The 26,461-nt window shown below is 36.0% G+C and overlaps 1 protein-coding gene across 16 annotated transcripts in view; it reads left to right on the top strand.

The window, feature by feature from the left end:
• Window positions 1-2,440: 2,440 nt before the first annotated feature.
• Window positions 2,441-26,461, top strand: part of LOC105483310 (tetratricopeptide repeat domain 21B) — a 98,627-nt gene continuing 74,606 nt past the window's right edge. For 13 of the 16 annotated variants that reach the window (XR_011609834.1, XR_011609841.1, XR_011609835.1 and 10 more), the window contains exons 1-9: window positions 2,441-2,574; window positions 6,575-6,704; window positions 6,795-6,905; window positions 10,661-10,827; window positions 13,015-13,137; window positions 15,127-15,284; window positions 23,207-23,291; window positions 24,389-24,487; window positions 25,869-26,061. Coding sequence is in view for 5 of the 16 variants with exons in the window: in XM_011744116.3 (XP_011742418.2) it covers window positions 2,554-2,574; window positions 6,575-6,704; window positions 6,795-6,905; window positions 10,661-10,827; window positions 13,015-13,137; window positions 15,127-15,284; window positions 23,207-23,291; window positions 24,389-24,487; window positions 25,869-26,061 (1,087 nt within the window). In the remaining 11 variants the exon portion in view is untranslated. Of the gene's footprint in view, window positions 2,575-3,253; window positions 3,431-4,520; window positions 4,608-6,574; window positions 6,705-6,794; window positions 6,906-10,660; window positions 10,828-13,014; window positions 13,138-15,126; window positions 15,285-23,206; window positions 23,292-24,388; window positions 24,488-25,868; window positions 26,062-26,461 lie in introns of those variants that run through there. The other 3 variants (XM_071072875.1, XM_011744117.3, XM_071072876.1) reach the window with 3 other exon arrangements.

Here is a 26,461-nt window from a genome sequence, read left to right as displayed (position 1 = left end):
ATAAGTCTTATAGAGCAGTGGTCCCCAATCTGAGGGCTGCAAACCAGTACTACACAGCGAGATGGGGTACGCAGCAGGATGGGGTACACAGCAGGAGGCCAGCTGCGGGGCAGGAAAGGAAGCATTACCCCAAACTCCACTTGCTGTCAGAGAGCGAGGCATTAGATTCTCGTAGGAATGCAAACCCCATTATAAACTGTGCATGCGAGGGATCTAGGCTGCATGCTCCTTAGATAAGAATCTGATGATCTGAGGTGCAGTAGTTTCATCCTGAAACCATCCCCCCTACCCCTATCCATGGAAAATTTATCTTCTGTGAATTGTCTTCCACCAAATTGGTCCTTGGTGCCAAAATGGTTGGGGACCGCTGCTATAGAGCACTACATGTTTAATGGAAACTATTGGTTATACAATGCCTATTACGTGTCAGGAACTTTTAATATGTCTGTAAGGCATTCAGTTTCTTTAGTAAACAAGGAAAATGAGGCTTAGGGTAATTACTTCCCCAAGTCACAAAAGTAGATAGCATAATAGGAGCTCCACCTCAGATGCAGGAGAGGGTATTCTTGCCACTACACCGTGATATTTTTATACCCATCCAGTTATGGTGATCCTTAAAGACTTCACGAAATTTGAAAAGAACTCAGAAGAAAGAGATTTTCTCAGGTGAAGAAAGCGCTCAAAACAAAGTAGGGGAAAGCATTCCCAGAAGAAGGAATATTTGTCCCACTGAGCCGGAATAAAGGCTCCTTGAAGGGGAGGTAGAAGATAAGGCTTGAAAAGACAATGGGGTGAAGGCTCTTGGATATCAGACTCAAAAGTTTGTAGCTAGTAAAAGTGAGCCGATAAAAATGTTACTGCTAAGGAACACATCGATTTTTCAGGGAAGACAAGAGTTTTTCCTGGCCTGAGATCCAAAATAAATTTCTTACATGAGATCTAATCAGGGCACAGGGCACACCAAGTCACTGTGAGTGTCAAAGCAAATCTCAGAGTACTTTTATTCCAACAAACATTTATGAAACGTCAGGCTTGGTGTTTCATGCTAAATAATTCAACCTTAGAACAAAATTCAGTGAAGAGAATACGAGGCTAAATTAATATGACTTTAAAGAGCTCCAAAAGGTAGGTTGATCATCTGTTCTGTTAACCATGATCCTGAGATATTTCCTTACAGATGAACTTTTCTCTTATAACCAAAGGTTTTACAGTTCAAGATTATACACTTCATTGAGCACCCTGGCCTTGTGGCATTCTTTGCTGTATACCAAGTGTGGATTAATCCGCAGCTTTGAAAATCAGACAAACGGATATCACCAGTTGTTCATCACCACAGACATTTAGCTGGACTACGAATATTGGAAAGGAAAAAAAATGCTCATGAAAATATGTGGTGAATTCCTTTAAAAAGAAACCAGTGAGAAATATTGCTTCACCTTAAAGCCTAGGATAGTAGCTACATTTTTTTCTCAAGACTGTCCTTACATAACCTATTGGCATGGGGGAAAAGTCAGTTTATAAACTCCTTAAGAAACTTACAATCTGAAAAAGACAACTACGTATCATGTCAACTAAAGTAAGATAATTAACACTAGGATCAAAATTTGGAATCCACGTGAAAGATTCTGCGAAGATCACTTAAATCTCAGACCTTAAGCACTATTTTAAATATTTATTTAAGCAGAAATAGAAAATGTCTTAGTCTATTATATTTCCATTTAATTTTCTGGACTTAAGAAATCTATGTGTAACTGATCGAGTTGCCTACTGGGTGCAAACATAAAAAATTTGTATTGGGATTCATTTTATTCTCAGTTTAAAATCAACAGTATCATTTAAAACACAGACACTAATTTTCTGGAAGTTTAACTTATTTGTCCCTCTTATTATCGGGGCTGGTAAAAACGGGCTAACTGAACATGCATTCTAACAAAGATTGCAGCAACGCCTGCAAAGACGGGCCCAAGCTCACCGCATTTCTGTTAAAAACGGGTATTTTTCTGCGCCACCTTGTGGCCATAAAACAACTTGCCCACGTGAAAGTTGACCGCTTTTTCCCGCGCCGGCAGAGCCTTGCCGAGAGCCGCACTGCGGGAATCGGCCTCCAGACAAAAGTACAGAAAATGGTGTCTTCCTTTACAACCAGTGACATGAAACAGACTTCCCCTTCTTCCTACTCAGTTTCCTTTATTCCTTAATTCAATTTCCTCGGCCCGTCCACCCACTGTCCTCAGACAGCCGTTTCCCAGTGTGACCTCCTTTTCCAGCTGCACTACCCGACGGAAGCCCTTTTCCCAGCCCCAATCCTCCCGGGTCGCCCTCGCAGCTCTCCCTCCCGGTCCCCGCCCCGCCTTCTCCACTACAGAACGATCCCCGCCACACAGGCCCGCCCCTCCCTCCGACAGCCAATGACGGCGCGACCCCGCCCCTCCCGCCGTTCCCTGGGAGTTAGCTGGCTCCGGGAGGCGGGGGAGACTGAATTCTTTGTGCATCTTCTTTTGGGCTGCGGCGATACAACGCCCCCCAGCCCCGCGGCCCAGCCTCGGGGCAGCCATGGACTCGCAGGAATTGAAGGTGACCGGGCGGGCGGGCGGAGTTCCTTTGCGGCCTGTTGGCCCAGGGGCGCGGAGGGAGCTCGGGTGACTTCCCTAGGCCGCTGTTTCTCTGCGATGCCCCGGCCGCTCGGGTTGCAGGGTGGGCCTGCAGCCTCTGCCTACGGCGGGTCTCCGCGGGCCCTGCTGGGGAAGCCCAGGTCTGGGCAGCCCGCCCGCGCGCTGTTTCTGAATTGCTGCTAGTCCCCATGCTGTTGGTTGTGTTTACTTTTGCATCATATTTACTAGGAAAGCTTGGGTTACCTATGACACTGCGCCTCCAGGTGCGATTTTTAAGGTCTTAAGGCAAACTAGTGTCAGCTCCCACACTGGACAGTAAAAAGAGCCCAGAAAGATATATTATAGGAAACCCATTAAAGACGTGAGACTTAAAAGTGGAGGAGTCGTTATTTTAGGGTGATGGTCTAATCTGTTTATCACTGACTCATCCATTCAGCAATGACGGTCAACTTAAGAAAGGCTGATATAAAACAGTTAAAGACACGAGGCTTGAAAATAAAATAACTTTTCGGATGTTGATCTTCCCTATTCATTTGTTCACTGAATCACTCGTTCAGCAAATATTTATGAAGGGTTTACTGTATGTCCATTAGAAGCTGGAGATGGCAGTGAGCGAAACTGAACAGTTTCTGCCTTCTCAGATTTTACAGGCTAATTAATGCTGGGGAAAAACCCGAATTCAGTTGACTCAACAAGTATCTGTCGAATGCCTCCTATGTATCTAGCACTGTTCTACGCACTGAAATAAAATAAAACCAAGAAAAACTCTTCCAATCTTGGAGCTTACATTTGAGTAGGAGGAGTCAGACAACAAATAGGTAAATAAGATGTGTATCCTGTGAGATGGTGATAAGTGGATGGAGGACAATTTGGCGGTACGGGAGGTTAGGGAATGCTGATATGTCTTGTTTTTCTGCCTGAAGTTTTACATTATCCTCTGTTCTAGCTATCCCCCTATATCCTTAAATTTTTTCATTCCCTTAAATGTATTCTTTGCACTGCCACCCAAATGAACTTTCTAATAAAAACACTTTAATGTAAAAATGGGGTTCCTCATCGCTTAGACTTGAGGATCAAGCCCAAGTACTTAATGTGAGGCTCTTCACCCCACCTTCCTCTCCAACCTCATCATCCAATACTCTCTGTCTGAAGCCTCAGAGCAGGGAATGGCAAACTTTCTCAGCAAAGGACCAAATAGTACACATTTTAGACTTTATGTACCGTATGGTCTATCATATCTATTTGGGCATTGTCATTCAAAACAGCCATAGACAATACTTAAATGAGCATGGCTGTGTTTCAATAAAACTTTATTTATGAACACTGAAATTTGACTTTCATGAATTTTCACGTTATAAAATATTTTTCTTTTTTTTTTTTTCTTGACAGCTGGAAAATATAAAAACCATTCTTAGTTCACTGGCTGTACAACCAGCCAGCCAGATATGGCCCACAGACTGTGGTTTGCCAAACCCTGCTCTAGAGTATGGAGTGGCTTTTACTCATCTTCATCACCACTACCATCCCAATGTACCACTGATGATTTCTTATCTGTGTTATTGCAGTTCCTCTTCCTAACTCCTATACCTTCCTCAAGAATCATGAAAAGGAAATAGAGTGTGTATGTGTGTGGAGGGAGAGTGAGGGGTTTGCAATTCAAGAGTCAGCTCTGAAATCCTCCCCAATAATCTTTCCCTTGATTTTAGTCATCCATCCTCCCCTCACACCACATTCAGTTTTCAAAGCTGTCCAAATGTTACTATCCCACATGCCCAAAGCAGTTTATAAGCTCTTTTCTTACATTTACTACATTGTATTTCAGTTAGTCTTCAGATTACAGTCTCATCTGAAAAATATAAGTTTTTTGGGGGGACAGGAACCGTGTCTTACTCATCTTTCTATTCATAGTACCTAGCCCAGTGCCTGGGTACCAGGAGGCAGTCAGTAAATGTTTTGGATTGAACAATCTAACCTGAACCAAGGCAGTGGCACCAGGTATGTTTAGTGGGAGTTAGACTAGAGAAATAGAAGAACCTACTGAGTGGTTCGACTTAGAGAGACTGGGCAAATAGGAAGGGAGGATTCATGAGTAACAGAGTACCTGACTTGGGTAGCAGGTGGAAAATGGAAATACGAATCTAGAACATAGACAAGAGGTCTTGGCAGGACACTTTTTTTTTTATTCTATTAACATATGGGATCAGAGGAACTTATTTTTTTCAGAATAGAACTCTTATACTATGATATCTTAATTAATTCTCACAGTGACCCGTATATTTGCATTACTAACAACATTTTATAAATGAGCAGACTGAGGCATTGTAAGAAGGACTAGAGATTTGAAGCCGGGTCTTTTTGCCTTTAAATTCCTGTCCTTTTTATGGTTCTATGCCACTGCCTTTCAGGAGGATTATAGATACTTAGTGATAGTGTGCAGAAGTCAAGTAACATATTAAATGTGTCCTTAGTTGTGGCAAAGTAAGAGGTCATTTTGCAACTTTAGGGAATGGAGCATTGAAGGAAAACTGCGCTTCACTGAAGTGTGTTGTGGGGGTCTGGAGATGGGGTGTGGATCACACTTTTAAGAAACGTGGCTAAAAAGGAGAATAGGGAGCAGCGATCACAAGGAGGGAGGCAGAGTAAAATTACAGAGAACAGTCGCCTAACTGATCTAGAGAAGTACATGGACTATAGCCCTCCAAAAGCAAGAGACGATATACAACAGAGCTGTCGGACGGGCGTGGTGGCTCACCCCTGTAATCTCAGCACTTTGGGAGGCCCAGGTGGGCGGATCACTTGTGGTCAGGAGTTCAAGACCAGTCTGGCCAACATGGGGAGCCCCATCTCTACTTAAAAATACAAAAATTAGCCAGGCGTGGTGGTGCGTGCCTGTAGTCCCAGCTCAGGAGGCTGAGGCAGGAGAATCGCTTAAACCTAGGAGGCAGAGATTGCAGTGAGCAGAGATTGCGCCACTCCAGCCTGAGTAACAGAATCTCAAACAAAACAAAACAAACAAACAAAAAAACCAGAGCTGTCTAGACACCCTTAGATTTTAGTCGTGTCACTTAGTTACTGTATTTCTCACTGCTACTGAACAAGCTGTAGAGTACAGGTAGGTAGGAGGTATGGGGTGGCCCAAACTGCTTTCTGGTGAATCAGGTGTATCGTAGTGATGGCGGGAAAGTGTGGTTTCTGTCTTTGATTAGGTTAGCAACCAAGCCTTAGACATAATCCTAAGAAAAATGGTAGACAACACAGGCCCATTTTTATTCAGAAGTTAGTAGGTCCTGATGGTTTTGTCTTGTATATGGAAATAATATAATTTTGGAAAAAGCTGAAAGACAACCATTTTCATTGAAAAATAGTTTATTTATTTTTAACTGACAATTTATTTGTCACAGAACTCAAAGCCAAGTAAGATAACATTTGATGATACATTGAAGAATTTAATTTGTCATTACTTTGTAATGCTGTAATAAAATACTGGATATTTTGAAAAGAAGGTTTTTTTTTTTTTTTTTTTTTTTTTTTTTTTTTTTTTAAAGAAACCTATGGTCTGGCAATGGAAGCCTTTTGTCTTTTTTTTTAATTTTAATTTTAATTTTTATTTTTTTAGTTCCTGTTTATTGTCTGCCTTTCTGTTTTCTAAAACATTCAAGAAAATGTGGGCAAAGGAAAAATGGCGAAAGCAGCCTCATTTCGATGCTGTTAACAAAAACTTTAGGAAAAAGGATTTAAATTATTAGAAAACATTGAATTATTTCAGTAATTTTATGATCATTCAGTTCTGCAATTCTTAGCATTGAGTTCTAGCCATTAACAGTATTTTAAGAAACTTGGAAGAAAAAAGTCACATTGCCTAAATTTTACATTATTCTAGATGTTAGATTAATATCTGCTTCTTAAGAGTATTTCAGAGCACCAGAATTCCTTTATAACATTTTTTCATTATTTCCATTTAGACTTTGATTAATTACTATTGTCAAGAGAGATATTTCCATCACGTGTTACTGGTTGCCAGTGAAGGAATTAAGAGGTATGGAAGTGATCCAGTCTTCAGGTTTTATCATGCCTATGGCACATTAATGGAAGGTACGTGTTAATCATTAAACATGTTCCATCAGTTTTGAATTCTTGCTTTGTACTAAGAACAGTTTTTCATATCATAATCTTGATTTTCAGGTAAAACTCAAGAAGCTCTTCGAGAATTTGAGGCTATTAAAAATAAACAAGATGTATCACTTTGTTCTCTAATTGCACTGATATATGCCCATAAAATGAGTCCTAATCCAGGTATGGTATTTAAATACAATGCTTAGGACAATTTTTCCTATTCAGTTTATTTTGATTTTTCTCAGTTATCAAGTCATTCAGTCTGATCACACTATATTATGTATTTTCTATAGATACAATTTATACATATATTTATCTTCCTGATAAGGGTATAAATTCATCAGGCACAAGAAATGTGTCTTCTACTACTTTCGTGTTCTTTATATCCTATGGCAGAGATTTCATTAGTACATAGGGATTTTTTTTAGACAACTTAAAGAGGAATGTATATTAGTAATTGTTATACCAAAAAACAGGTACTGTATATGCATAAATTGCTCTGCAGCAGCCAAGTTTACAACTTATGTGCAAATATACAGCCAATGCAGTTTATTTCTGTATATTAAGCTTCTTGAGAGCCTTAAAACCCTTTATGAGGGCTATATCTTGAGAGATACTCAGCAAATTTTTATGCAATAGTAGGTTGACTAGATTAGAGAAGGAAATTTATACATAAACCAGCAATTAAAGTTGTGTAAACTGCCAGGCTAAGTGGCTCAAACCAGTAATCCCAGGAACTCGGAAGGCTGAGGTGAAGGATTACTTGAGCCCAGGAGTTCGAGGCCAGCCTGGGCAACATAGTTAGACCCCCATCTCTATAAAAACAGAAAATAAAAAATAAAGTTATGTGAACTGTCTTAATGTATAGTTAACAATGGCGAAGGCAGAAGAGTTTCCCAATTATATGTAATAAAGAAGAAGTAGTGTTATATTCTTCCATATATATCCAGTAACAGCTAATAGGATTGTAAATATAGATTGTGTTTCAAAAAATTAGATAATAAACAAAAGTCGTAGACTGGTTCCTTGAATATTAGATGAGACTTTTTTCTAAAGTCAAGTATGGCATACCTCCTTCACACATACGCAAATCAATACAAAGTTATTTAAAACATGTAAATATGTGCTTAATTTATCCAAGAAACTATGCCTAATACAGTGAGAAGCTACAAAAGAATTGTAATAATTGGTTCATGCCATCAAGTTGGTAATCTAGTGGAAAAAACAAAATGTAAAAACCACAAAGATTAAATTCCAGTGTTTCTATTAAATAATACAAAATGAAACAAATGAGTTTATAATTAATTGAAGTTGATATGCACTATTAATTTGGAAGAGTAGGCTGAGAAGGCTTTTGAAAGTTTGCACCTTAATCTGATCTTTGAAGGACTGGTAGAATTTGAATATGAAGAGTATTGGCCAGAGAGGAGAAATGGATGGGCAAATACGTGGAAGTGGTTCAGGTTTAGGCTCTTCTGTGGATCCCCTTTCTCCATACTCCAGTGGGAGTGTGTTTAGCTAGAGCAGAGAATATTCATGGGAGAGCTGTAGTCAGTATAAATAAATTAGTAAAAAAATAATTTCTTTTTAGAATCAAGTTTTTATTTAATTGGTTATTCTTACCAGTGTTGATTCTGTTGGAAACTGATTTGCAGGACACTGAAACGATGGAATCAGAAATACTGTTTAGAGGAACCTGAGTGCTAACTCTACTTTGCACCAAGGATGATACTGAATGGACTTGAACTCTAGTAGGGGCCCAGATGTCTGTAAATACCACCTAGGAAAGTCCTAGATTGTTAGTATACATTGTTCCAGGATGCCTATGTAAACCCTGCTTATAAAAAAGCTGAGATCTGGCAACAGCTTTGTGCAGACAGTGTTAGAGCTAATTGATACCTCATTAAGGACGTGATGGAAAGCTGAGTAGGAAAGATTTCCTGTACAATGCCTGCTCCTGCCTGGTGAGGTTTTTTTGTTTTGTTTTGTTTTTGTTTTTGTTCTCTTTTTCCATTTCTGTATCATGGCTGTTTAATGAACGCTTCTGAAGGGGTTGTAGGGATGGGGAGTGGGGAGAGGAGAAAAGGGTCTTCTTGCTAAGCAATCTGTAGACTTACAGAAACAGTTTTGTTTCCTTAACTTGTTATATTGTACCTTGTTAATTTCACATTTAAATTTGTATCATTAGAGTTGAAAGGAAGAGTCACATACCTTTCTCCTTGGTAGCCATTCCTGGAAGATAGAACTGTTGGAATCACGGGCCTCAACTTACATTTCTTCTTCCTCATTGCATGGCTGATTCAGATTCTGATTCCATCCAGGGTTTGGGTATAATTGACTTCTGTGTCCTAAGCAGATACTTTTTTTTATATATATATATGTGTGTGTGTGTGTGTGTGTGTGTGTGTGTGTATATGTGTGTATATATATATGTGTATATAGAGAGAGAGAGAGAGAGAAAGCAGGAGAGAAAGAGAGTATATAGATTTAATGTAAGTGAATAGAGTTATCTATTTAAGGGAGCAGTCAGTATTAAACTACATCAGCAATTACGACATCTTTTTACTGACCCATAACAGTAACTGGCATGTTTATATGTTTTAGAATTGTATTTAAGAAGTATTAATACTTTGAGTACCAGTAGTGGACCTGTTCCTAATAATTGTGATTAGAACCATTATACATTTTTACAAGTCTTATTATTAAAAAATATTAGCCTATACAGCCTTTCTATTTTGGAAATGATGTAAACTCTATAGCTGTATTGTGCATTGCAGTGATCCTTGACCATATACCTCCTCTGTTGCCCAGACTGGAGTGCAGTGGTGCGATCTAGGCTCACTGCAACCTCCGCCCCCCAGGTTCAAGCAATTCTCCCTGTCTCAGCCTCCCAAGTAGCTGGGATTACAGGCACCCACCACCACACCCACCTATTTTTTTTTTTTCTTTTTTCAGTTGGGATTTCACCATGTTGGCCAGGCTGGTCTCAAACTTGTGACCTCAGGTGATCCACCCACCTCGGCCTCCCAAAGTGCTGGGATTACAGGTGTGAGCCACCATGCCCGGCCATATACAGCTTTTTTAGTAAGTTTGAGGAACTGAATTTAAAATTTGATTTAATTCTAATTAATTTACTTTTTAAATTTAAAAATGATACTTGATTCAGTTATTAGAAAACTTATTTCGCAATAACTTGAGTCTAAAAATCTGCTTTTCAGCCATAAGTTTTATAAAAACTACAAATCAAGTATTTTTGAATAAAATGTAGCTTTTTTTTTTTTTTTTTTTTTTTGAGTCAGAGTCTTGCACTGTCACCCAGGCTGGAGTGCAGTGGCGTGGTCTCGGCTCACTGCAAGCTCTCTGCCTCCCAGATTCATGCCATTCTCCTGCCTCAGCCTCCCCAGCAGCTGGGACTACAGGTGTATGCCACTGCACCTGGCTAATTTTTTTTTTTGCATTTTTAGTAGAGACAGGGTTTCACCGTGTTAGCCAGGATGGTCTCAATCTCCTGACCTCGTGATCCACCTGCCTCAGCCTCCCAAAGTGCTAGGATTAGAGGCATGAGCCACCGCACCCAGCCAAAATTTAGCATCTTAATTGTGATGTGCTGTTAGTATGAAATACCACATTTCACAGGTAGTAAGAAAAAAGCATGCAAAATATCTCATTAATTTTTCTATCGATGATGCATTGAAATTATATCTTAGATATATTAGCTTAAATAAAACATTAAGATTATTTTTAATTGTTTCCTTCTATTTCTTTGATAGGGTTACTAGAAAATTTTAAGTTATATATATATGGCTTGCATTTTATTTCTATTAGACAGTACCACTATAGAGAGAAGTAAATTTTTTGCCTTGTTAATTATCTGACCTTTTATCAATACTTGATCCAGAATTTAATTTTTATTTAATATCATTTTCCCCTCCCAGATAGAGAAGCTATTCTGGAATCAGATGCCAGAGTGAAGGAACAACGTAAAGGAGCTGGAGAGAAAGCCTTATACCATGCAGGCTTATTTTTATGGCACATTGGTCGCCATGATAAAGCAAGAGAATATATTGACAGAATGATCAAAATGTCAGATGGTAGTAAACAGGTAGCTATTTTTCTGATTTAAAAATAATAACATTAAAAATCCTTACGTTATTGATCTATCCAGTAGTATCTGTGGTTTAGTTCTTTATTATTGTCCACTCTATTGCCACTTTGTAAATGACAGCTTTATTTTAACCCATTTATGGTTATCGATATGGTTAATAGTGTATTATAGAATAGGGATTCTCTAAGGTTAGTTTTATGCTACTAACTCTTAAATGATCCCTGCCTGGTTCCTTCCCTCTGTTTTTCTCTTTCTTTTTTTCTCCCTTTTTTTTCCTTCCCTCCATATTTTGTTCTTTCCTTTTCTCCTTCTCTCCTTATTGAACAGCTGTAGATACAAGGCACCATTATTTGTAGTGTTAATAATGTAAAGGAAAATAATACATAAACTTCACTTTCATGAATGAATAATCCAGTAGTGGCATAGAGCACATCCCCAGCTAATATTGTGAGAAAAATGATAGATGATATGAGAGATATGTGATTAAAGTATGCAAGAAAATAATAGCTAACATATATTGCTTGCTTAGTTGGTGCTAGGCACTGTTTTAAATTAAGGAGAGATCACATGCATAAGTGTTAAGAGAATGTGAAAGAATTTTTTTGAAGGAACTAGCATTTGAACTAAAACCTGAAAGAAGGATACAATTTCAACAGGCAAAGATTATGGAAAAGGGAAGTAGATACTCCCAAGGTGAGAAATAATAGATGGAAATGAGACATGTTACTTCAGTGTACACTGAGATACTCATATTTGATGGAACATAGGATACGTTGGTAATGAGCAGGGAAGAAAAGCTTGGAGAAGTAGACTGAGACAAATTGAAGGATCTTGACTGCTAGTTAGAAATATTTGTGTCTGATTTGACATTCTTTGAGAGGCTACTGAAGACTTTTAATTATGGTAGTGATTTTATTAGAGTGCAAATCCAGAAGATTAATTTAGCAATGGTTTCTTGGATGAAGTGGCTTGAGGATAAACTGAAATGCAGCAAAAATAAAAAAGATAGTCTTTCTTGCAGAAGTTTTTGAGGCATGACACTAAAATATTGTACAGTGAGTACAAAGTTCAGAATTTTTAAATTACCCACAGGACCTGTGAACTGATGATAAATAGTTGGGAAAGATAACAAGTTGTCATGTATTAGGATGTCTTTGAGGCTTTCAGCCTAAATAAATTAGAGACCAGTTAGCATAAATAGAAAATACATTGGTGTAAGAAACTAATCTTAAAGGGAAGTGATCTGACTTAAGACATGCTGTATTTCTGGTTCTGGCAGAACAGTAAGATGGAGATAACAGATGAATTTCTGGAAAAATAAAAATTTAGAAGAGGTTTTGGGCTAGAAATATAGGTTGGGAATCATCTACACAGAGACAATAGTTAAAACCATTCAAATAATGGCACTGATTTAGTGCATAGCATTGGTTAAGGTTCTGATCTGTATTTTCAGGTGAAATACAGGGAGGTGAATATAGTCTTGGTTAAACATTTATAAATTTGTCAGTTAACCTAGATTTTTTAAATAGAAGACCATATTTCACAGTTTTTTATTTGACCTTAAACAGAAAAATAACCAGTTTTTGTCTTCTTTTCAATCCTGTGTGTCTTACAACCCATTGGCCCACTGACTTGTGTAAAGATAAATATCTATGAGTTCTTCAGTTTCTAATGTTTCAGGCCGTTCACCTGTCATTTGAAATTCAATGGACTAATCAAAGAAGTTAAGAAGATAGTTGCCAGATCATCTGAATGTTTAGGATATGTGAAGCAAGACATCTTCTGTTATTTCATCTTAGTTCATTTAGACTGTTTGCTCAAAAAGAGACAACAAATTCTCATCTATATATTGAATTACATGTTTAAGTGTTACTATTCATCAATTACTAGCAAAGTCTCAGAGAAAATAATGGTTTTAACACTAACAGAATATTTGATAAGCTTCTTAATTTTAATATTGAGCTCAATAGTAATGTTAAAGGCTGAAATTTGTAATATAGTTCCCAAGACACTAGGCTGGCAAGGGTTCAAAAGTGATTTCACTAACAGAATTTTATTGTTCATAACATATTTGTTAGAGTCCTTTTTGTTATTAATTGCCAGAAAAATGACAGTAGGCTCTTTCATTAACATTTATTTCTTTTCATTTCTAAAGAAGTAAAAATAGAATTATTCATTTTACAGGGACACGTTTTGAAAGCATGGCTTGATATTACAAGAGGAAAAGACCCTTACACTAAAAAAGCACTGAAGTATTTTGAAGAGGGACTCCAAGATGGGAATGATACTTTTGCTCTGCTGGGTAAGGTGAGTTGGAGTTAGGGTAAATAAATCATGTTTCAAAATGTATTCATAATATATTTGAAACCTGACAAAACCAAGTAGCTCAAAAAAGTTGATAATTTTCATGATGCTGTTGTCAGCTCACAGCTGTAAGGTGGACTGGCATTTGTATAAGATGATGAGCAATACACTAGAGAAATGTATTCCCTGCCAAAGTTCCTGAATCCTGGATCAGCTGTAACTGTTATTGTTGTTGTTATTTTGGTTCAGACATTCTTTCCTCAGCATTTATCATGTGTCTTATGTATGTGAGGCGTCCCTTTAGATACTAGAAACCCTGAGCAAGAGAAAACCTGTTTTTATGGAGCTTGTATTCTACTGATGGAGGCAGACAATAAACAAAATAATTAAGTAAGTTATATAATATATTAGAAGGTGGTAAGTACAATGGAAAATACAGCTGGAAAAGCTGGAGCATGAACTTCCAATTTTACATGAAGTGGTCAGAGAAAGTGACATTTGAGCAAAGACATTTAAGGAGGTGAGGGTTAAAGCCCTCCAAGCATCTTGGGGAAAGTATTTCAAATAGAGGAGATGATGAGTTCAGGTACCTTAAGGCGTATTCAGGGTTAGCAAGGAGGCCAAAGTGGATTGAATAAAGAGAACAGAAGTGAAGGCCTGAGGAAGAAGGGTGGGATGGGGATGAGGAGGAGTGGTGGGCCTGTTCTGTGAGGCCTTTGGCTTCTACCTTCAATTAGAGAGACAGGCAGCCAATACAAAGTTTTGAACAGAGAAATAACATGATTGGACATACATTTTGAGGGATGAGTCGTTAGAACTCATTGATGGGTGGAAATATTTAATTAGGACCCTTTCTTCCATCCCCATTGATGCTTTCTAAATGCCTTAATTTTTTTTTTGACTCAGCAAAAAGAAATTATGAGTTGGGAACAACAGTCTGTTAGATAAGCAGTAATTTGGAGGGATAAAAAAGAAAGGGGAGAGGATTCATGTGTTGACTTTTGTTGATGTCTCTACATCACTTTTCCTGTCACTTTGTGTGGACAGTAAGCCCGTTGGACATCTTGTTCAGGCCTCAAGTTTTACCTAATGGCACTGCTGTAGAAATTGGCCATACACTTGTCTTGATCATTTTTCTTCTCTTAAAGAAAAGCTGTTGGATAAAAATTTGCCTCATCATCTCTTTTTAATGTACTAACTATATTTATAGCTTTATTTTTTCTGACTATGAAAGTAATAAATGAACATAGTAAAACTTTTTTTAGAAAATACAGTAACATCTGAATGACAAAATGAACATCACCATTGGAAATAACCAGTTAAACTATTATATATAATATCTCTTCATGTCAGTAAATATACATCTAAAAATTTAGGTCATCATTTTTAATGATTACTTAACATTTTATTAAATAGATATACTATAATTTTCTCCTCTAGGTACATTTGGGATTATTTTATACATAAACAATTCTGCCATAAATATCATCTATATACTTCCTTGTGATCTTTTCCAGTAATTTCCTTCAGATAATTCATAGAAGTGAAAATGTTGAAGTAGAGGGATTTATTTGAACTTTATTTTGCCTTTTCTTTAAAATCGTATGTTCTTTAACCTGAAAATAATTTCTTAAAAAGATGCAAAATTTCTAAAATTTCTTAAAATTTTAGATACTACTTGAACATTTCCTGGAAACATTTTAAAAAAGACAATTTTCCTGTTCTAAATGGAAACATTATTTTATGGTATTTCCAAGAACATTTTTAAAAATTTTATCCTTTAATCATGTTTTTCAGCCATTTAAAAGTAAATTTTAAAACATAATAGTTTATATAATGTATTTGTATTATTCTGTGATGTTTTAAAATTTTGTTTTGACAAAAACTTACTGTTTCTCTCATTAAAAGTGATAACTGCTCCTCACAGAAAAGTCAGTAAGTATTAAATGCTCATACTCTGCCTGCTCTGCACCTTTTTTTCTCTTCCATTAGGCACAATGCCTTGAGATGCGCCAGAATTATTCAGGTGCCCTGGAGACTGTGAACCAGATAATCGTGAACTTTCCAAGCTTCCTTCCCTCTTTTGTTAAGAAAATGAAATTACAACTAGCCTTGCAGGATTGGGACCAAACGGTTGAGACAGCACAATGGTTAAGTAATAAAAGTTGACACAAGTCTCTTTGGATTTGGTTATAATTTTGAGAAAAAGCGAAATCTATGTGAATTTTTTTCATAAGAGTTTTTAAATTTGATTGTTTTCAAACAGTGTGGAACCAAGAAAATACTTAAAGTCACACTGCTTTTAAACATTGAATTTATTGATTTACATAAATATTTGATTCCTGTTTTAAGACAGATACTCTCTTTAGGCAAACAGACCAATATCCCTGTGGTCATGAAGCTTATATTCAAGCGAGAGGAACCATATACTAAGCGTACCAAATAAGTATATTCTGTAGTATGTGTTAGAAAGTATAAGTGCTATGGGGGAAGGATAAACCAAGAAAGAGATGGGGAGTGTTGAGGAGTTCGGTCTTATGGGATGGTCATGGACGGCTGAGACCTTTGAACCATCTTCTAAAGAAGGTAAGGGAGTAAGCCATGCAGATGTTTGAGGGAAGACTTTGCAGAAAGAAGGAAAAGCAAATGCGGAGTCCCTGAGGTGGGAGCACATGTCATATGTTTGAGGAGTGGGAAGGAGTAAGAGAGGTGAGTAGGGTGTGAGGTCTGAGACAAAGGGTGGGAGTGAGCCCGTGCTAGATGATGAAGGGTCTTGTCAGCCATATAAGGATTTGAGGTTTTCTTCTGAAGCATGAGGTTACTGGAGGGTTTTGAGTAGAGGAATGCCATCATCTAAATTCTGTTTTAAAAGAATCACTCTGCCATGTGCAAAACAGACTGGGCGAGCAGGCAAAGGCAGAAGCAGGGAGAACCTTTTGAAAGCTGTTGCCATCATTGAGAAATGGTGGGGGCTGGCCCAGTATAGTTGTGGAAGTGCTTTGAGAAGTGATTAGAATCTGGGCCTGTAGCAATTTTGTTTAGGAGTAAGAGAAAGAATAGTTTAAGGTGATTCCAAGGTTTGTGGCCTGAACTACCAGAATAACAACAACAATGATGATAATGAACTGTTGTAAAGTGTTCAGAGTGCCTGGCTCATAGGAAGTGCTATCTATTTATTCCCAGGGTAACCCTAAGAGGAAGGTGCTATTAGTATTTCTGTTTTACAACTGAATAGACTAAGGTACAAAGAGGTTGAGAAGATTCTCCAAAGCCACACAGTTACTTAGTGGTGGAGTCAGGATTCAAATCCAGAGCACTCTAGTCCCAGACTCTGTGCTCTTACCCACTACTTGTACTAGAGGATGCAGTTTGCTTCAGCTGCACAGGATGATTATGGAAAAAGAAGGTTTCAGGGCAGGGAAGGAGTTTAGCCTTCAACATTGTAATTTCGAAATGCCTATGAGAAGTCAAAGTAGAGATGGATGTATGGGCAGGGAGCTGTATGTCTGAATCTGGAGTTCTCGAGAGAGGCCTAGGCTATAGCTAATATTTTGGAGTCACTGACACATAGATGTGATTTAAAGGCATGAGATCAAGAATAAATGTATTTGAGGCACAAATCAATACTTTCTAATGGATGAATTCATGTCACTTAATACTGAAATCACAGAAAAGTAAATTTCATAGGTAATACAAATATACCTTTAAAATCAGAATGTCTTAATAGAACTTCTCATGCAAACAATAGGCAAGATCCTTTCAAGATACAAATGAAGTATAAATTGCATAGAAAGTCACCTTTACTTCAGTGTGGATCAAGGTTTATAGTCTTAGAATCTTCAGAATAAGTGACTTGCAAGCATGTCTAACTTTCATCCATATCTGACAAAATATTAATGGCTATCTCAGGACCGAACATCTTGGTAACATCTTTGCCAAGATCATCTATCATTTATTATGAAGAATTTCAGATTTATGTAAAAGCAGACAGAATAGCATCATGAGGTACTCTTATCTGTTTCCTGCCCCCAGCTTCCATCACCACATGACTAAACCCCCGTTTGCTTCCTGGGTTTAATTTTCAGTTTGAAGCAAATTCAAAACTCTGCATCATTTCATTTGTAAATATCACAAGATGCATTGAAAAAATAGGATAATTCTTTTCCCTCTACAACATGACAATGTCATTATCACATATAAAAAATTAAAAATAGTTTTTTAATATCAAATATCCAGTGTTCAAATTACCAATAGTCTCAAATATTATGTTTTTTAAATAAATTACTTTTTAATCAGGATCCAAATAAGTCTACATATTGTGATTGGTTTATATCTTTAAAGTCTCTAGGCTCTCTCCCAGTCTCTGTAAGTTCTTTCTCACTCTTTCTTTCTCTCTCCCTTCCTATCTCTCTCCTTCCCCTCTTCCCTCTCCCTCCCTCCTTCTTCCTGCCTTCCTATTTCCCTGTTTCCCTTCTCTTTTTCTTCTTGCCTTCTTTTTAAGGTAAAGAAACCAGTGTTTTGTCCTGTAGCGTTTTCCATGATCTGGATTTTGTTGTTTGTCTGCCATGGTGTAGTACAACTTGTTGCTTTATCCTCTGTAGTTGGTGGTTGGATCTGGAGGTTTGGTTAAATTCACATTAAGTTTTATTGTTTTGGCAATTACTTCATGAGTGGTACTGTTGTGTTTCATCACAGTGACAGAATGTCTGCTTGTCTCTCTCTTTTTGTGGTATCAGCAGTTATTCATGCTCAATACCTAAGTGCTTGATTCTTAGGGATTATAGTAGGATTACATTTGAATTCTATCATTCTTTCTTTGTTTCTTAGCTAGAATACCTATAAAGAAAAACTTCTCATCTCCTGATTAGTTACTGAGTGGTGTAGTTCATATAAGAAAAATAGGATAAGGTGCTTAAGTCTTTTCCTTTATTTCCAGGTTTAAAAAAAAAATGCCAAGAATTCCTTAGCATCCTTCATTGGTAATTGATTAGTGGCCTAGGTTTGTTTGTTTTACATGCCATGGATTTAGATGAGTGCTTCTGGACATTTCAGTCATTATAATTGTACAGTCTTATCTCTGACTATTAGGAGCTTCTTCAAGTTGTTCTTAAGTCCTTTTGACGTGATCCTAGTAGTCTTTGATAGTTACTTTGCTATTTGGTATGACAAGCTGTCCAGGCTCATTTTGTGTATTACTTCCCCAAGTAGGTATCAGTCATTTGTCCAGGGCAATCTAATCTCTTTTAGTGTGAAATGATATTTGAAGGCCACAATTTGGGCACTAGTAATTTTTTGATGTATGTATCTGTCAAGATTTTTTTTTCTAGGCGCTGTGTGTGTGTGTGTGTGTGGTTTCTATATATTTTAAAAATATGTTTATATTTTGAGGGTGTTTTAAAAGTAAGAAATAGACTCATAATGTACTTTTAAACTTGTTTTTCTCTTTAAGAGAGTGTTCCATAGATATCATTTTATACTTATTCACATAGATACACCAAATTGTTTTTTAATAAACAGTATTTTTAGGGTACTTTTATACTCACAGCAAAATTAAACAGAAGGTACAGAGATTTCCCATACATTCCTGCCTCCACACATAGATAGTCTGCCTAATTATCAACATCTCCCACCAGAGTGGTACATTTGTTACAGTGGATGAACTTACATCATAGTCACCTAATGTCCCATCATTTATATTACAGTTCACTTTTGGTGTTGTACATTCTAGTGGTTTGGACAAATGTGTAATGACATGTATCCACCATTATAGTATGATACAGAATATTTCTACTTCCCTAAAAATTATCTTTATTGTGTATCCACTGTATATCCCTCCATCTCCCCAACTCCTTGCAATCACTGCTCTTTTTACTGCCTTTATAGTTTTGCCTCTTCCAGAGTGTCTATAATATAGAATAATGCAATATGTAGCCTTTTCAGATTGGCTTCTTTCATTTAGTATTATGCATTTAACTTTCTTCCATGTCTTTTCATGACTTGATAACTCATTTCTTTTTAGTGCTGAATAATATTTCATTGTTTGGATGTACCATAGTTTATCCATTGAAGGACATCCTGATTGCTTCCAAATTGTGGCATTTATGAATAAAGCTACTATAACCTTGTGCAGGTTTTTGTATGGGCATCAGTTTTCAACTCCTTTGGATCAAATACCAAGGAACATAATTGCTGAATCATATGGTAGGAGCATATTTAGTTTTGTAAGAAACTGCCAAACTATCTTCCAAAGATGTTATACCATATTATATTCCCACCAGCAATGAATGAGAGTTTCTCTTGCTTTAAAACATCTGCATCAGCATTTGATGTTGCCAGTGTTCTGGATTTTGGCCATTCTAATGGGTTTCTAGAGGTATCTCATTGTTATTTTAATTTTAATTTGCATTTCCCTGGTGATATGACGTGGAGCATTTTTAAATATGCTTATTTGCAGTCTGTATATCTTGTTTGGTTAGGTGTCTATTAAGGTCTTTGGCCCATCTTTTAATTGGTTGGTTGTTTTCTTATTCTTTGGATTAAAGAGTTCTCTGTATATTTTGGAAAACCATCCTTTATCAGGTATATCTTTATCTGATAAATATTTTCTCCCAGTCTGTGGCTTGTCTTTCACAGAGCAGAAATTTTTAATTTTAATGAAGTGCAGCTTATCACCTCTTTCTTTCATGAACTATGCCTTTTGTGTTGTATCTAAAATGCCATCATCAAACCATAGGCCATCAGATTTTCTCCTGTTTTATCTTCTAGGAATTTTATAGTTTTATGTTTTACATTTAGCTCTGTGATCTATTTCAGATGGATTTTTGTGAAGAAGGTGAGGTCTGTATCTATATTCCTTTTTTCCATGTGGATGTCCAGTTTTTCCAGTGCCATTTATTGAAAAGAGTGTCTTTTCTCCATTGCATTGTCCTTGCTCTTTTGTCAAAGATCAGTTTACTATCTATGTGGGTCTATTTCTGTGATTTCTACCCTGTTCCATTGACCTGTTTGTTCTTTCACCAATACCACACTACTGTCTTGATTACTGAAGCTTTATAGTAAGTTTTGAGGTCAACTAATGTCAGACTTCTAAATTTGCTCTTTTCTTTCAATAGTATATTGTTGTTCTGGGTTTTTTCCCACTCTGTATAAACTTTAGGATCAGTTTGTCAATATCCACAAAATAACTTGCTGGGATTTTGATTGGGATTGCATTGAATGAGTTTATAGATCAAATTGGGAAGAACTAACATCTTATATTGTCTTTGCATCCATGACATGGAATATCTCTCTCTTTATTTGGTTTTTCTTTGATTTCTTTTGTCAGAATTTTAAAATTTTCCTCATAGACATCTTGCACATATTTTGTTAGATTTATATGTACCTAAGTATTTTACTTTAAGGAGTGCTAATGTAAATGTTACTGTGTTTTTAATTTCATATACCGTTTGTTCATTGCTAGCACATAGGAAAGCAGTTGATGTTATGTATTAACCTTATAGCCTACAATCTTGCTATAATCACTTGTTGATTCCAGGAGGTTTTAAAATTGATTCTTTTAGATTTTCTACATAGATGTTCCTGTCATCTGTGAACATCTATGTATTTCTTCCTTTTCCTAATCATTTTAAAACTGAGTAGCAATCTGTGAATTGAAAACACAAATAATTTATTTAATCTCTCCCCATTGGTATACACCTAAGCTGTTTCCAATTTTTCAGTGTTCAGTATAGTGCAGTGTGCACACACGCATACACACATACCTCTTTGAACACAGGTAGGACTATATATGCAGAGAAGTTTCCCAAAGGAGAGATTGTTGAATCCAAGATACTGTATTTGTTAGGGTGGGCTAAGCTGCTACAAAAGTAGATCTAAACATATAATGATTCAGTATAATAGAAGAATGTTTTCCCATATGTAACTGTTTTAGGTAAATGTTAGAAGTGATCAGGCAGCTTTGCTCCACACTGTTTTTAACAGACCTAGACTCCTTCCATCTTGCAATCCTGCCATCTCCTAAGACCTCATAACAGCTGGCAGAAAGGGAAAGATAATGTAGAGAAGTCATTCCACTTTTTATAAAAGCCCAGGCCCAAAAATTGAATGTATTATTTTATTTCACGTTGACCACCTCTAAATGCAAAGATGTCTGGGAAGTGTTGACTAGCCACATGCCCAAGCAAATAAGGAGAGAATGGATTTAAGGAGACAAATTGTAGTCTCTGCCTCAAGTATATAAATTTAAAATTTTGATAGGCACTGCCACATTGCTCTAAGAAATCATACTAATTTACACTCCTACCAGTAGTCGATTGAATGTTCCCTTACCTTATCCTCACCAATTCTGGCCATTTTCAGTGTGTGTGTGTGTGTTTTTGTTTGTTTTTTGTTTTTTTTTCTAAGCCATCTGAAACAGAGGTGTCTTATTTTTATTTTCATTTATTTTATTGTATTGAGATTGAGCAACTTTTCATATGCTAAAAGCTCTTTTCTTTGGTATATAACTGGTTCTAAATATGTTTTTTTTTTTTTAAGTGAGCCTACTCTCTCCTTTTTGATGGACTCTGATAATTTTTATCGCAAGTTCTCCATCATGGTTTTTGGTTTTTTGTTTTTGTTTTTTTGAGACAGAATCTTGCTCTGTTGCCCAGACTGGAGTGCAATGGCATTATCTTGGCTCACTGCAAGCTCGGCCTTCTGGGTTCAAGTGATTCTTATGCCTCAGCCTCCCGAGTATCTGGGATTACAGCCACCCATCGCCACACCCTGCTAATTTTTTTGTATTTTTAGTAGAGACAGAGTTTCGCCATGTTTCTCTTATAACAGTTTTGTTGGCTCTTTTTTTTTGTTCTTGACTGTCATAATCAATTTACAAAATAATAAAAAAGAAACTGTAGAAGATTTTGGTTTGAATTACATTAAATTTGTAGTCATTTGTGGGAAAAAAATTTTTCTTAACCAAAAATGAGCATTATTATATCAGGCCGCTATTGGTGTATAGCAAACAACCACAAATGTCAGGACATATAATAATAAGTATTCTTTCCTCACATTTTTGTGGGTCATCAAGGGTCTGCTGATCTCAGGCAGGGCTTGGCTGGGGCCCTGCTTCAGTTCAGATCCAGCTGGGTGAGTGTGGCACATCATTGCAGTTTGGACTCTTGTCACCTCCAAGAGTGTTTTCCCCCGGACTCACAACAAGTGGCAGCCGCTACTCAGAGGGAATTCTTCTTATACTGATAGCAGGTGCAAGAGAACAAGCAGAAGTATGCAGTGCCTCTACAATTTAGGCTGGTACACTGCTATTCCTGCCCACATTCCATTGGCCAATATAAGAAAAATGTCCAAGTCCCTAGTCAAGAAGCAGTAGGGTACACTCCAACTTTTGTAGTTAGTTACATGGCAGAAGGCACGTACTCAGGGAGGGTTAAAAAACTGGAACCAGTAATTGTGATATGTACCACATCATCCATGATAAGAGAAGTCTAGGGCGTTACCTTTTTGGTTCAGTTCTTTTGAAAAATGTCCCTGAGTACAGTTTCATAGGAATTTTATAGCTTTTGCATGTTTCTTAAGTTTATGCTTGTTATTTTTTTCTTTTTGCTTTTTGTTCCATTTATTAATAGGATTTTTTAATGTAATATTTTCTCATTTGTTTTTATCACATAGGAATCTGTTGTTGTGAATAACATTAGTAGGTATTGTAATGTTTGACCCAGCTTTGCATTCCTGGAATTCCTGTAATAAATCAGCCTGGTTAAAGTGAATTATTCTTTTACTATGCTGTTGTATATAGTTAGCTAATACTTCATTTAGGATTGCCACAAGATTTAATGAGACTAGTATAATCTATTCATATCTCTTAAAAACATATTACAAATTAAATTCCAGAGACTTTTATTTGTTTAAATAATAAAGTTGATAAGTTTCACAAAGCAGATATCATTTTACTAATGAAAATTACTTATTTTGATCAGTGGAATAGTGAGGCAAGCAAACCAACTTTTCATGCCCTCAAATAAAAGAAAATATATAAATTTATTTTGACATTAACTAAATTGTTTTCCTGCAGGTTGCTGCTCCAAGATAGCCAAAATGTGGAAGCACTGAGAATGCAGGCACTCTACTATGTGTGTAGGGAGGGGGATATAGAGAAGGTAAGTGGCATTGTATTATTTTAGTTTCCTATATTAAAAAATATATTTCATTACACATACACACCCACATACACACACACACGTGTGTGCATGTGCATATACATTAAAGCCTTGAAGTTCTCTTTTAGACTATATGTCATGGTAGTTTTTAGTTGATTATGAGACTATACCTTAACAAAGAAGTCAGCTTCTAAAATCTATTAGTAAAGCAAAAATATTATACGATTAACATTACCCTTGAAAATCCCTTAAATCATTAATTATAGTATATATGGCTTTCTGTATGAAACTCCTGTGTATGATTAATGTAACCAGTGATACTAGATATGAAAAAATATGTATGCAAAATGTAATTTATAGTATATTTACAATTTAACTGAATTTGCGAAAATTAAATGGGCTTAGGATAAAATCCCATTGTACCTTATAATAAAGTATATCTGTTTCTGTAGTAGTGAACACATTGACTATAGATTGGATCATGGAGTGCCAAACTCTAATCTGAAGGAAATAGTATTAGTATAACATGTAGTAGATTTGCATTGTGTTTAGTGTGGTTAAATTGGTTAATGTGACAGTGCCTGATAGATACTTCAGTAAATACTAGGAGTATCTTAGTAGGGGTAAATTTTCCAGGCATTGAAATTACTTGTACTAAGTACCGTAATAATTTTTTCTATTCTAGAAAATATTTTGATTATAAACCAGTCTATAGAGGCAGTTGAAGGGCTGATCTCATATAATTTGTAAATACATTATCATTTGTATTTCATTTGTGTCATGAATTAACTGTTGGAGGGGGAGCTGGGCATGTACAGTTAATGAAATATTATGGGTGTCTTTGCCTATCCAAAGGTTTCCATTCAATAACAAGTATTAAAGAAACACATTCTAAAACACATTTATAATTACTGAGTTTGTTAGAACCTTAAATATGTTTTATAACATATAATCATCCATTGGAGGAGGAGGAATATATAAAAGCAAAGGTCTTTTAAAATACTAGTCGGGTTATGCTTTGTTAGCATATATGTGCATGTATTATGTTGTTTTTACTTAGTGTATTTTAAAGTTAATACCAGTTGCTTTTGTTTTAGGCTTCCACCAAGCTGGAAAACTTGGGAAATGCATTGGATGCCATGGAACCACAGAATGCTCAACTTTTCTATAACATTACACTTGCCTTCAGCAGAACTGTGAGAGTGCCTACCATGTACCAGAGCTCTGTTATCTATAGTAGAGGGCATAAAATAAGTGGAAAAGGTGGAAGCAGGGAAGAGCATATGGCCTAGAGTGCAAATATGTATTTAAATATATGACATACTCCTAAGAAAGGCAGTTTAGAGGAGATGTGGTTTCCAGCTATAAGAAGCCCTGATGGAGGCTTCGTGGAGGAAATGCCACTTATTGATCTTTTAAGCATAGCCAAGTGCCTTCCAGGCAAAGGAAATAGAAGGTGGTTTATTTTCATCAGAGCATAGATTTATGACCAGGATTGCTCTTAGCTTTTGTTTTTTAAAACTATTTTTAAAAAGTTTTAAAGTGTATAAAAGACCATTTTGGTGGAGGAAATGGTTGGTAGCTTATTTTTTTAAAAACAATAGGAAAGAAATGTTTTTATTATAAGCTCCCAGTAAAAAGAAGGTAATCAAGAATGAAATAGAAATATACAGTAGAATCTCGAAATCAATACAAGGAATGACAATATTGAAAAGTTCATTAAACTAAGAAGGTTAAAATAATTAGCAAGCATAAAGTTGAAAGAAAAAAATAAAGGATATTAATTGTTAAATGACATGACTATACTTAATTTTCTTATTTAAAAACAAAGATATCAGATTGTGTAAACTTTAGAGGAAGAAAACTCCGTGCTATAACGAAACTTTGAATTAAGGAGGTATTTACCTTTTTCACTTATCATAGTCCTAGACACATTATTTCAATTACTTTTTTACTAAGCTTATGAAAATTATATAAGTTGGTTCAAACATTTGAATAAGTATTTTACTATTAAAGATTGTTGTCTTGAAAAGTTATGTACTTATTCTAACAACACTGCTATTTCTTGAAATTTTTTTCAAGAAGATTCTAAGGCATGATCTTTTAAAATATTCTCACTGGTGGCATAGCTAGTGTTTAGGGGGAAAACAGATCCTAGTCCTAGTTTTTTATTCAATAAGAAAAAACATACGTATATTATACACGTATACACACACACATATACACATGTAACCATAAAATAATGGTTTTCTTGTTTATAAAACAGTCATGAGACAGCTTGGAAAAGGAGTTCAAAAAAATATGTTTATATAGTGACATCATTAGAAGTGTACTTTTCATACTAGTTATTTTGTAAAAGCATTATGTTCATTAGGATGTATAAGTTCTGATAGAATATAAACTCTTGATGCATTGTGTAGATAATAGGAAAGTTTTATTTTTCCTTAATTATTATTTTTTTTCTTTTTCATCACTGCTGTGAAGTACAAATAATATATATATTTAGAAAAAATAATCCTTCAGTCTTGGTAGAAATGTTTGACTTTGAAATCTTACATAATCTTTTTTTCTTTTTAGTGTGGACGTAGTCAACTCATTCTTCAAAAAATTCAAACGTTACTTGAGAAAGCTTTTAGTTTAAACCCTCAGCAATCAGAATTTGCTACAGAACTTGGATACCAAATGATTTTACAAGGAAGAGTTAAAGAGGCACTGAAGTGGTATAAGACCGCCATGACACTTGATGAGACTAGTGTGTCTGCCCTAGTTGGTATGACAACTGTTTTCATAAATATTTATAATACAGATACAAGTAGCAATTGCTTTTAACTTGCCATTAGAGAAGAACACAAGTATTTTATGGTTTTCTAAACTTAAATTGTTCTCTACTGCCCAGATTCGAAAAAGTCATGTCTTTAAAAATAAAATTTTTAATTCACAAATAATATCTTGAGAGAACAGATTTATATAAGGTGGTTCCTATAAATTATGAATTCTTCAGTAAATGATTTTATAAGGTCCAAGGCTACCCATTTTATTTTTTTTTCACTGTTTTCATTTTCTTTCTTTCTGTTGTTTTTAATCTAAAATGTTAAAGTATTGTGATGGGGGAAAATGTGTTTTATTAATGTTGTCATGTTAGCTTGAAGAGTGCATGCCTGAATTGGTGT

This window comes from Macaca nemestrina, chromosome 11 (genome assembly GCF_043159975.1).
Source record: "Macaca nemestrina isolate mMacNem1 chromosome 11, mMacNem.hap1, whole genome shotgun sequence".
NCBI lineage: Eukaryota > Metazoa > Chordata > Mammalia > Primates > Cercopithecidae > Macaca > Macaca nemestrina.
The sequence above is the reverse complement of the archived record's forward strand: the minus strand, read 5'-3'. Positions and strand labels throughout refer to the sequence as shown.